Here is a 12728-nt window from a genome sequence, read left to right as displayed (position 1 = left end):
GAGATGCTTGTCGCAGCATTCCTACCCCGGGAAGTTGCATGACATAAAGCAAGCTTTTAAAAAAGAATGAACAAATGAAAGAGGGGAAGACAGAAAGTGTATATCACATTGTAGCTCAAAATCTAGGCCCACATAGAGTGCAACCCACATGAAAAGATCAGTCCTAAACTGATGGCACAGGCTGTTAACCTCTGAAGCTACGTATTTTAGTGAGCTCCTGATGTGAATGCAGCTGTGCTAGGTGGGCTTTGCAGTATTTTATCCACGCATCCCACAATTAAAAGCCTCACATTACAATACCAAAGACAATTCTGTCCTTTCTCAAAACACAATTTCAATAGTTTTTGTTTTTTAAAGGGGGGGATTTCTATTCCTTGCACAACTGCAGCAATTTGTGTGAAATTTTAATTTGGGACGAAAAGTGGTTGATCAGCACATTTTACAAGAGAAAAGAGTTGGACCAAATTGCTATGTTAATGGAGACATATCAAGTCATGCTAAGAGAGGGATATTTACTGCAAGAGAAAAAGGCAATTAATTTATGCTGTTTTGATCAAAGAGCTGCCTGCTAATAGAGACGTTCACTGCTGAATTTTAAGTGATTTCATGCTGCTAAGAGAGCCACGTGAGCGTTGGTAGAGGTAAAACTATTCTCTTATCTTGTTCTTCGACATGCAAAGCTACAGAGAGGAATCTAGTTTGTTTGCCAGATTTCTTTACAGATCCCTCACCCAGCACTGCAGATAGAAATTCTCATCTTGCTGTAGAAAATCACAGTCAGAGGGTTGTGGGTTTTTTCCAGCTAATAAATGTAACTAATTAGCAGGGACAATATTCCTTTCTTACAGGCTTAAATGAACAATGAATGGAAAGATGACGTTTGTAGACTGCTCTGCCAAACTAAAACTCACGATTTTTGTCAATTCACAGGCCCACATTCTTGGGGCATCTTACAGAGGTCCACTAATAGGTCAAAGGTGTTTTGGCACATGGCTCCCTAGGGCTGACCAAGGGCTGTCCAACTGTCTAGTACCCACAGAGAACCAAGACAGCAGGTATCTCTCTATGGCCAAGAGAAGCAGTCACCTCCCCATAATTCACCCTCTGAACAATTTGGGAAAAGTAACACAGTAACTCTGGCTATAAATTCAACTTGCAGCACCCAGATTAAATGCAGCAGAGAACAGGTGACAGGCTTTGTTCTGAAATACAGCATTTGGAGACTAAAAATGGCATCGTTTCCAACTGAGGAAACTAAGAATATAACAAGACAGGCAGGCAAAGCCTGGAAGGGAAGCAATGTAGTTTATTGAGAAACAGCCTCTGTGCCCAACCCAGAGAAAAGCAGATTTAAGTTAACATTCTTTTAAAAATACATTTAGTTCCCAAGCTAGCTCAGTTTCCTTATGGGCAGTCCTTGCGGAAAGCAGAACTGCATGACTATCAAAAGGGTAGATTTTTAACATCTAGAAATTTCCACATTTTGACTCAGGGGACAGGGCAGAAAAAAGGAAAAGAAGGGCACTAGATTTTATCCTGGAGAAGCTCTGGGAAGAAACTGTCACTTCCCTGCCACTACGGTCCCCACTGGCTCAGACCTTAGCCTTTGCAGGAAGGAGAAGGTGCTAATTTTGAATACGCTTGCACCCCTTGCCGTGAGCTAACCGCCTGACAGCACAGGATGACTTACCCACGCAGAGGATGTTGAAGCAGAAGCCCTGCGATGTTGACTTGTTGACCAGCTGATCAGGGAGGCTGTCGAAGCCCACATGGCCAGAGAGGGATAGGTTCCTAAGGTCATCGCTCTATAAGACCAAAAAGAAAGGCATTTAACAGAGTTGCAGCGCCCCTGTCAGGGAAGAAGACTGTGCCTAGTCCTGTCAGCACTATGTAATAACACAAAGAGTTTTCAGGACACAGGATCTCCCTGTCTTAGGTTTGCCTCCTAAATGCACTCTCCTTTTAATTCTATCCAGCTCTCTACTGTGGGGCTCCGGAGCTAAAATGTCCCCAACCCCAAGGCATGCAAACAGCACCAGACTGTTTCTCCATGCCTGCAACTAATAAACCATGATTCCATAGCAATTTGCAACACCCAGACATTGTTTCCGAGGCCTCAACATCACATATTCGTAGGGTCAACTACGGATTATTTAGGCAGACACCTGGAAGAGAGACAGTGAAATATGGTGATTGCTGCAAGCAGACCAACTTCTGTTTAACTGGTGAAGCAGCTCAGCCCGCCTCCTCTGTGCCCGCTGTACAGCTCTATGGCAGAAACCAGCCAACCTCCCCTTTCAAGGCTCCCCCAGCAGCGTGGGAGCTTCCCCAAACCACTCAGTGAGGCCAGCTCTCCCAAACAGCCTGTGAAAGAGTGACACAGGTTGTGATGTAGTCCTGGTTGCAACCTCAAAATCTGTGCCCGAAATAAACCTGGGTAGGCAGAGCGCCAGCCAAGCTCATGCTCTCCCTGGCTTTGTTTGCCAAAGGGAAGGAGCAGCTCTCAGACTTGCTCCATCCTCCTAGCAGTACAAGAAAAATGAGACACTCTTGTATTTTTGCTACAACCTTTTGGCATGGCCACAGAAGGACACAGCCTAAGTGGCAACACCACCTCTAAAGCCAGCTAAATCTCTTTCCAGCTTTACAGGCCTTGACCAGATGGGAAAAGAGAGTGCATGCTGCTCTGCGGATGCCTTGGTTTACAAATAACCTCATCCGACACGAGGTGAGAAAGCTGGTCATTGTTCCCAGGGTTTCCTGCATGACTTACAAAGCCCACCACGCTGCCCCTCCATGTCTTCAGCAGGGAAAAAGCCAGGCCAGGCACGCCAGAGGTGCAAGTCAGCCCTCGTGACTGCTCTCCTTGCCCAGGCTGCCAGGGGATGGAGACGATAACATCAAACACCCCAAGGCCATTTTGTGGAGTGTGACAGGGCAGCACAGACCTCACAGAAGTGAGGTTTGGCACAACTCCAAGATTATATTTAGGACTTTTCCACAACAGCTGTACAGCAAACCAGAGAGGCTTGGAAAAAGAAGCCAGCCTGGTTATCTCTTCCCCGGCAGTTATGACAACATCCTGAGCACAGATTAAAAAAAAAAAAAGAAAAAAAAAAAAAAGAAAAAAAAAAAAAAGAAAAACCTCCTCAGCAGCCCTAGAGCAGTTCTGCTGTTATTTCACACAACATTTTTCTCCAAAAGTTTGTTGTCCTTAAGATACTAGTCTTTCTCCAAACCCAAACATTTCCAGTAGAGTCACTCCACCTAGGCTATACTGTTGAGCTAAATTACAGTCATAGGCAGCCGCAGCCTGGTTTAAAGATGCTGGAAGCACCAGCTTCTTTTCCACAAAACCAGCTGGCTTTGGACCAGATATGCAAAAAGACACTTTTTGGTTGTTAAAATAAGAATCAGAAGCGGAGGAGGACTTCGCACTCTCTGCACAATTGCTGAGCATCTCTGCCTCCCTCTTCAAAGCATACAGTCCAACCACTGATCGCAGGAAGAAAGAAGCCACATCTGGGCTGGGTATTTATGAAGACTCAGAAAAAATATACAGAAATTCTATGAGAAAGGCAATATCTCAAAGTAAAAATGTCTAACTCTGTGTCATCGCTACATGGCACGAAAGGCTCCTTTTTGCCATGCTGGCACACGCAGCTTGACACCCATACTGGATATCCAAGTCTTCTCTTAACATCTGAACCAGGCTTGTCTGAAGGCTTAATGCCAATACACCAGACTGCTCACCTCCATCCCTCTGTATACTGGACAGCAATCCACCAGCACTGTGCCACAGCAGCTTAAGGTGATTAAGAGACATCACCTCCTTCACCCAGGCTGGGTGAAAAAAAAAAACAATGTGAAAGAGACCATCACCTCATTTACCTGCAACAGTGATTTTCCTGGAAAGGTCCCAGGCAATGGAAGGAGACCCTGGGAATTATGCATGATGTGAATGGGTTAAATTATATATTTGTAACATTAGTATTTTTAAAACGCCAGTGGGCTTGGGCTTATGATTAAGTGAAGGGAGCTTGGAGCAGATCCCAGAAAGCAATAGGTGCCCATGACTCACAGGCTTCACAGAAAGTGGTGGGTGTCGAACATCTCTCAGCACAGCACCAATATCTCTTTCCTGATATATTTTGGGAAAGCAAGTATTGCCTCATCACCAGTTACTCAGCAGGAACAGAAGTTAGACTCATCTCTTGCACCTGTGTCAGTTGGGTTTTTTTGCTGCATATCTTCTTTGTTTAGCTCCCTCCTCTTTCTTTGTTTTTTTTGTTGTTTTTTTTTTTCTGCAAGTGGCAAACATCAACAATGGAAGAAACAAAAAACTACCCGCACACTTTTCAATATCAAATATTTTTCACAAGCTGTGATGCATAACAGCAGGCAGAAGTGGTCTGATATGTGCCCAAAACACCAACACACTCATGAAAAGCTCAGCAAGGCATGGGCAGAGATGAAATGCAAACCAAAATCTCCATCTCCCTCAGCATTCTCCGGACTGCAGCACATCTCACTGAGTAGAGTGGGTACAGAAAATACATGCATTTCTGCCTAAGTATCACTGATATGCATTTTGGACAAAGCAGGAGAGCCAAAGTAACTAGAGTTTCTAAATATCTCCCTCCACACACAAATGAAAGCATCGTGCAACATAACAGCCAGTTCCACTGCATGCAGATGGACTTGGAGAGCCAGCACCTTTTGGGGGGAGATGTAGGCTGCTCCTCTTCGAGAAGAACGATTAAAGGGAGGTGCGCGCACTGCATAGCCTCTTACCTTTGCAGCCAGGCCTCTGCTCTTGCTCTCTCTTCAAGGGGATAGCTTACTCCTGCTCAGTAACTACAGCGATGCTGACACAAGGAGAAAAATCCCAGCCGCTTTCTCTGCTTTCCCCACGGCAGAGGTTCGGACAACAGACCAGAAGCTGCAGGACCCCCACCCCACCCTGTGGCTCTGTGGCCCCTTTAGCCAAGGCACAGGTCTGTAAGGATACCAATCAGCAAAACCACAATGCCCAATTTTACCAATTAGCCTGACTGCATTGGACTGGGCAGTTCTGGCTTTATTAGCTCAACAGGGCTACAGTCTTCAGCCCTTGGGCTGCCTGGACTGAAACCACTGCAAACTCAAGAGTCGCTCATGAGCTCAGGTTTTATCCGCACGGAAAGGAAGTCTCTGCCACAGAGCAACAAGCATGATTGCTCAGTGTATAATTAGCACAACAGGCAAGTGATTCACGCGTTCAGTATGGCAAAACAGAAGTGTTTTAAAAACAACGGGATGCTAAGTCAGATGGCCACGCTGCTCTGGCTGTGCATTGCTGTGACATGCGAGTCAGTGGGCTGGGTTTTGATCTCAAGTGAGTCACCCCACTGTGAACTGGGTGCCTCCAGCTGAAAAGTGGTCAAAGGTTGACATAGGCGAAGGCTCCTGCCCCCCAGAGACAACCCCAGAGCCCCCATGTGCACCCAACAAGTCAGGAGAGCAATGCTACAAGCATTGATTTATTTCTCCTGACATGGGGCTCTTCTTCCAGAGGAAGGCAGCAGCACTGCAAGGCACTTCACCCCAGGTGGAAAGGTTTATCATCATCCTGCCTCACCAACTTCCTCCCAAGGGTATTCCTCATTTTCCCTCAGAAGATGAACAGAGCTCAGCACAACTCCTCTCCCGAATACTGCACCTAAAGACACTCCTGAACTAAAACAACTCCTCAACTGTCACGCACAGTAACACAGTCCCAAGAGACGCCTTATTAACACACAGACAAGTCGTCATATCTGGAAGCGTTGACCTCTTAGAAGCATGCTAAAAGAATACCTGTTTGCCAAGCATCTTCCATTGCTTGCAGCTCAGGAGCTATGGACAAGATCAGCATGGGTAAAACTGCAGCTCCACAGACTTTCTATAGAGACCTGCCAATTTGCACCAGATACACTGCTAGACTTGGGTGTCTGGATGTTCTCGGATGTCAGAGAGCTTAAGACATCCCAAAAGCAGTCTTTATTTTTAAACTCTTAAGACACAGTCATGTCTCCTTTACCGAACCTCGCATTACAAGGCAAATCTTCCCTCCCTCTTCACATACCATCTGCATGAGCAGGAAGCGATCCTAAACCTCCAGAGCTATGCGCTAACCCCTACAAAAACTAGAGTGACATGAACAAATAAATGCTTGTTTATTGGGAAAGATGCTGATCACTTTACTCTTATTTGCAGAGTGACCTACATGGCATCCCACAGTTGATATTTCTTGGGTCAACAACAATCTTTCAGATGCTGTTATCACAGCTGCTGGGGGGGGGTGGGGGTGGAAATTCCTTGCAAAAGACAAGCAAGGTTTTGCAGTCTCAGAGCCCTGTCAAGTCTACTTCGGATCTGGTTTTCTTCATACATAGCTCCTGGTGGGCAAAGCAATGCTGCAACAGATGCTGTGTGGCAAACAACGGGTTTGCCTGGATGTAATTCAGTGAAGCTTTATAAAACAATTTGGCTGACGAGGCACGTGCAAGGAGAGAATCAGCTCATTCCTCCTAAGCCACGGTGGCTTGGCAGAGCTAGCAGGAGTAAGTGGAAACATTTTCCTCATTGGAGTCAGCAACAGTGTGCCTGTGTGCAGACAGGGAGGTGGATATAAAGGTGAGTCCCATGATTAGAAAAGCATCACTTCTCCTGTGGCCACACAAAGCAGAGTCATGTCCTTACGCTTCAGAAGGTGCCTGGTAGCTGATCTGAGATAAAGCAAAGTTGTTCCTCTCCTGAGTAGAAAAAAAAAGAGTGTCACTCCCAAAAGGCTGAGGAGATAGCATCCACAAGGACACCTGCATTTATTGCCCAGGTCTGCTCTCCCTGCTCAGGATTTAACCTTGATGATGGCTGTTACCTCAACCCAAGCAAGCTCCTGGCTGAGCCTCTTCTGCTTTAAGGCTGCTGGCAAAACATTCGTCTTCAGCCCCTCCTGGCCCACTGCTCCTGGCAGCTGGGGGTCACTTTCACACAGCCTCTGAAGAGTTAAAGAAAGCAAAAACGAGCCTCACATTCAAGGGGGGAAAAACGCTGGTATGCAAAATATTGAGCTCAACCACAAATATGAAGCAAGTGTTTAGTTATTTGGGGCCACACAACTTAGGAGGCACCTTTAAGAAATTCTGAAAGCTTTTATTGTTGTCAGCAGCTCAGGCCAGCTACATTTTTGCCCCATTACTAAGCACACTTTCCCGCGTTTCTGAAGTAATCTTAGAGGCTGTATCCAAAGCCAGGGACCTCAGAGATACTTTAGTCTGCTCAGACAAAAACATGGCTCAGGAAAGAGCAGGGAGCACAGAAGCAAAGAGTAGTTGGCAAGAGATGGATTCATCATACCCTCTCCCTATGTTAAACCTGAGAACTAGGGTCCCTGCCGGCAGTGCATGAAAGTATTCCCAGCGCTTACTCCAGGGTCAGGCTCAAGCTCCGTGTTTAAGTTCCTTGAAACAGCACCCACAAGCCCTGTCCCTTTCCTTATACAGACTTAAGTGATGGTTAAACCCTTAGCTCTTGGACAAGGGAGCTCAAGTATAATGCGGGGACACACACACACGAAAAGAACGAATAATTCTTTTCCCCTACTTGCCATAGTTAGTGCAGTCATGCCACAAGAAAACAGCCCATAGCAATCAATCAGTTGATCAAGAAAGGAAGGACTTCTTTTTTGTTTTAGGCTAGGATAACCATCAGTGTCACCACCAGAGAAGGGGGGGTTCCTGTCTCCATGCTTGGGCTGCTGGCTGGCAGCAGACTCGGGCCGATGTCTCCATGAGCTACTGAAGCCTGGGAGGTCCTTCCACCCCACCCCACCCCCTTTTTCCCCCCCTTCTCTCCAGGGGCAAAGCTGAGCCTTTTGGAAGACATATCCCCATTCTGTAGATTCATGTGTCAAGCAAGCCATGAAGATTCATCAGAGGGGTAGGCAAGCTGGATGGCTATGCCTCCTGCCCTGCCACCGAGCAGAGCAGCTCGCTGCTGCAGCTACTGCCCCCAAGGGCTGGACCTCAGCAAACTATCTCGTTCTTCCCAAATAAGAGCTGGCACCAGCTTGTAGCTGCTTAGGGGCACACAGCTTCTCAACAGAGCGTCCTTCATCCAGTAAGTCCCCTCCCCCAGCCCTCCAGCAAGGTCTAAAACAACAGCAAGGAGCCAGGCCGTCCTACTCCCAGTAACAAGAAATACCACCAATAAAGTGTTATGCCACAGTTGGCTCCCTCGCCCAGTAACCATGGAGGTCACAGGGACACAAAAAGGGTCTCCTTGAATGTGCTGGTTTTTCCTTTGAAGCCCGGAGAATCGGGATCACAGAAAACGTTATTTTGTGGGAGGAAGGCTGGAAACAATTAGGCCAACAAAGCACCCAGCAGCAGCAGACAGGGAAGGGGAAGTGTGGGTCTCGTGCTGCCCCTCTTCACACAGAATATTGCTCTACAAATATATGAGGTTTTATCTGGCGAATCCCCAGCCAAAGGAGGCTGCCAGTGAGACAAAGCAAGGGGTCCCCCTGAGGGGACAGAGACTGGGTGGTGCTGGACACGCTTACATTAGCGCAGGCAACAACATGCAGAATGGACGGGGAAGGAAACATCCTCTCTCCAAAGCTGGCTGCCCAAATGAATCGCAGGATGACACTGGGGACAGCAAGCAGGCATCGCAAGCTGGCCCCTGCCCAGCTGCAGCCCACACAAGCCTTGCCTGCTAGGGGAAAATCCACCCGAGCGAAACCCCCGCCCCAATCCCAGCTCCCCAGCACGGATGCAACGTGGGGCGGGAAGCCCAAGGCCCATCTCCCAGCATCCAGCAACAAATGTCCTGGCTGCCAGCAGCTTGCAATTACGAGCCGCAGCCCCTGCCATGCGGCGCTGAAACGCTCCCCGCAGCCGGCAGAGCCGCCGCTGCTCCCGCGCCTCCAAGGCACGCCGGCAGGGAGGCGAGGGGAATTGCTTACATTGGCACGCTGCAGCAACTCAGCAGGAGGATGGAGAAAAAGGATACAGTCACATTCTTCTGGGAAGAGGGAAGTCAGCAAAATCTGAAAATTCAGAAGTGGCTGTAGAGAGTGGGAACGAACATTTGTCTTCCAGGCAAAATGTTTGGCTAAAGGTCAGTGCAAGCTCAGAGCAACTAACAGCTCCATTTCTGCCAAGGACTGACATAAAAGACATTTTCCTCCATAGGTTTCCAAAAACCACGGGCCTTTACATTTGGAGTAAAGGTAACTAATGCCTCTAACAGCCCCTGATGTCACAAACTGCTAACCAGCAAAAAAAAAAAAAAAAACAACCAAGCCGGACTTTGGGGATGATAAGGACCATATGTGCATTCCAGCAAGGCTTGTAAACCCACTGAAGGGGAAAAAAAAGAAAGCGAGAGAGGAAGGAGGAAGGGAGGGGGAAAGAGACATAATGTGACAAACAAGAATGAAGACCATCCAGAGGCAGAGCCCAATGAGAACCAGATGCTCTTTGCTTCTCTGCCCAATCTCTCTCCTGACAGGAGGACGACGTGCAGCTAACTGGCTTTTTGACCGCTCATCTGCGGCTGATGACATAAAATGGGAGTTGTTATCCAGTGCCAGGCTCCCGAGGTTGCAATGCTCCATGCCTCCTATTTCAAATAATGGCCCACAATTTTTATTACAATTTCCCCCCTTTTGTCTTCTGAAGTGCCAGACGCAGGTAGAAGCAGATCGATCCCTTTTAGCATCCCTGCCATTCTCTCTCAGCCAGGCGAAGCTGAGAAAGTTGGAGGATCCTTCACACCAGCCCTGAACAAAATGTTTTCAGTGGGGACCACAGCCCAGCAGACCACCAGCTGCTGCCTGGCTATACAGCATGCAAGTCGGCCAGTGACACTAGGCCAGTTTACATCAGCAAGTATTGGAGAAGGTCGAGTTTGTCAGACTTGAGAATGCATAATCTTAAGAGTTAAAAACAACTCAGATCAGTAGGGCAGAAGCTAACTGGGAGATGGCAGGAAGGCATGTTTCTACATGGACATCAGAAGTACTTCCCCCTCCACTTCTTTTGCCCTCTTCCAGCCCTTCTGGCTACACAGTCCCACACCACCACAGATACACAGATACAGATGTAGTCCAGCAAGACAGCAGAGAGGAAAAAAAACAACAGCCATTTCCTTCTGTATTCCACTGTCATGCACTCAAAATAACCCTGAAACAGCTGAATCACAGGCCATTAAATAAGTGGATTTATACTTTCCTAAAAGCCATTAGATGGAGGCACAGTGCAATATGGGACTCGACACAGAGGAAAGTGTGATACATGAACTCAGCGAGACTCCTGGTGACACTAACGCAGAGGCCATTTGCAGGGAGCTCTCCGGGACACCAATCCTGGGCACAAGAAGGCAGAATTAACACAAACCTGGGAACAGAACATCTAATCCCATTGCCAAGTTTTCCTCAAACCTTCCCCAGGCTTCCATCAACTCCAGTCCAGTTAGGGGGGTGAACACAACAAGAGCAAAACACAGAGATTTTTAGACAGGAAAGCAGCTCACAGGGCTTGCTTATAAAACCGTAACAAGGCAGCACTGTTCCAATACCTGACTCAAATTAAAGGCCATTCTAAAGAAAAAGCAGCAGCTTTCCTTTCAAGGTGATGCAGGCACAGCCAAGCAGGGCTGGCTTGCTGTTCCTTAACCCCGTGGTTTACTTTCCTGAGAAACTGTAGCTGTATATCAAGGGCACATTTTGTCAGCTGCTATTCAGCAAGCTCCAGGACTGAAAGGTGCCCCATATCGTGCTCTGGTTAATTAATTAGCCCTGGGACTTACCGACAGGATCTGCATTAATACTATGGCCTGCTGGCCTGCTCAGAGGCAGGCGGGGGGCACCATGGTGTGGTGCTGCCCTGCACACGGGTATGCTACAGTTACCTGCACAGACCCAATTTCCAAGTAGGGCACGCAGAGCTTCTGTGTAAAGGCATATAGCTTCAGATAATTTATTTACTAGTTCTCTTGATTCGGGACTAAAAAGTTCATGTTTACCACAGTAATTGTCTTCATATCAAAATCCTAAGACAATGCTGATATACCTATGTACACAGTTTCTTCAATGGCCAGGTACCACAGCAGAGTATGAACAGGTCTCAACAAAAAAATTATAATTCAGCTATGTGATTTCACATGGTCAACACATTGTCAACTTGTCTTGGGCTTGGAGTTACTGGAGGACCTAAACGAAGCAGGTAAATGTACTCCTTGGAAACCCCCTACCAGAACTTTTAGAGTCCCAACAAGTGCTACATACACACTGGAATTCCTCAGGGAAACTTTACTGGTCCAGCATCACCAAGGAAGTGTCAATCCAGTATCAACTGGATTGAAAGAGCTGGCTCAGACCAGCTCTTCTTAAATTCATATGTAACATGCACATGCATTTATGACACTAAGGATATTAAATAAAAGGCCAGAGAAGACAAGTCCAGTGTTTTTACTCTCACTAGTAACATATACACTTGAGTGCAGTTCTGACAAAATAATGCAGACAGCAAAAGAAAAAAAAAAATCAGGAAAACTGTATTTTAACGCATTAATGGTATGGTCTAATTTTCTGAGTGTTAAGTCATAGCCCTCACATGTGCTCAGGGAAGGAAAATGGAATGTGCATAGCCCCTTATGGTACACGAAGCTCTTCTAGGGTGCCACAAGTCACTTATTATTAAGAAAAGGTAAGCAATCAAAGAATATAGAGGATTACAAATAATGTTGTTTGCTTTAGCATGCAATTCTCTGTCTTCAGCAGGAGCTAAAGTAGAATTCAGCTGAATGGAACCTGCATGCAGAGGAGAACGTCAAGGTTTACTGAATTACTTTGCTGACAGTTCTGAAACTTTAGTCCCTAGACTTCAAGCTCTCACATGACTTCACAGCAACAACATTCCCCACTCGCCTTCAGCAAGTCTTCATTTTCATGCCTTTAACAGGGAAAGCCTGTATAAAAATTTTCATAAATAGGACATAGCTTCAAGGAGCAATTCCTCATTTTAGCTGAAGTACTTCCTTCCCTCCACCTCATTAATTCCAAATCTTTGTGGTTGCCTTGAAAGACACTGTTTTGTCTTTCCAAAAATGTTAATTGGCCAGAGTTCTTCCAGGGGAAAGCACATCAGGTCCAGGTCTGCAGCACAGTCATAGCACTATTATCATTAGGAGAGGATGGCACTAGAAGGCCACTCTATACCAGGCTTTTTACCCCCCTCGTGTTTTGCTGCCTTGACCGACTGCTGCAGAGACTTAACATCTCCGGACTCGATAGGCAGTGCAAGACAAAACATTTTTCTCGCATGCAGCCCGCCGACAGGAATGTTCCCACAGTCCTCTCCACATCCATCACTTGCACAGGGGCAGGATCACTCAGGCATTTGATGACCACTACAATCCTGGTGATGCTCCAAGTCATAAACAATCCCCGGACAGTACACCGGCAATTGCCCAACATACACTCAAAAGAGTTTAAATTCCATAAATGTGTAAGAGACAGCTAAATAAACATTTACACCACCAGAAGAAAGGATTGGTGCTGTAGTCACAAGGAATCCAAGGACAAGCTTTACAGCTCCAGTTTGTGGGTTGTGGCAGAGATGCCTTTTGTTCCAGAGATCTAAACCAACTCCCATAAACATGAAGAGTCCCACTCTGCCCCACACCTATTTTCTGCA

General features: G+C 46.8%; 1 protein-coding gene across 3 annotated transcripts in view; it reads right to left on the bottom strand.

Annotated features, from left to right (window-relative positions):
- The window catches only part of SEPTIN11 (septin 11), a 58530-nt gene that overhangs the window by 26785 nt on the left and 19017 nt on the right, over positions 1-12728 (bottom strand). For all 3 annotated transcript variants that reach the window (XM_075420831.1, XM_075420833.1, XM_075420832.1), the window contains exon 2: positions 1691-1805. In XM_075420831.1, the coding sequence (XP_075276946.1) occupies positions 1691-1805 (115 nt within the window). The remainder of the gene's footprint in view (positions 1-1690; positions 1806-12728) is intronic.

The sequence above is a fragment of the Opisthocomus hoazin genome, chromosome 5 (assembly GCF_030867145.1).
Source record: "Opisthocomus hoazin isolate bOpiHoa1 chromosome 5, bOpiHoa1.hap1, whole genome shotgun sequence".
Lineage (NCBI taxonomy): Eukaryota > Metazoa > Chordata > Aves > Opisthocomiformes > Opisthocomidae > Opisthocomus > Opisthocomus hoazin.
Note: the sequence above shows the minus strand (reverse complement) of the source record. Positions and strands in the feature narration are given on the sequence as shown.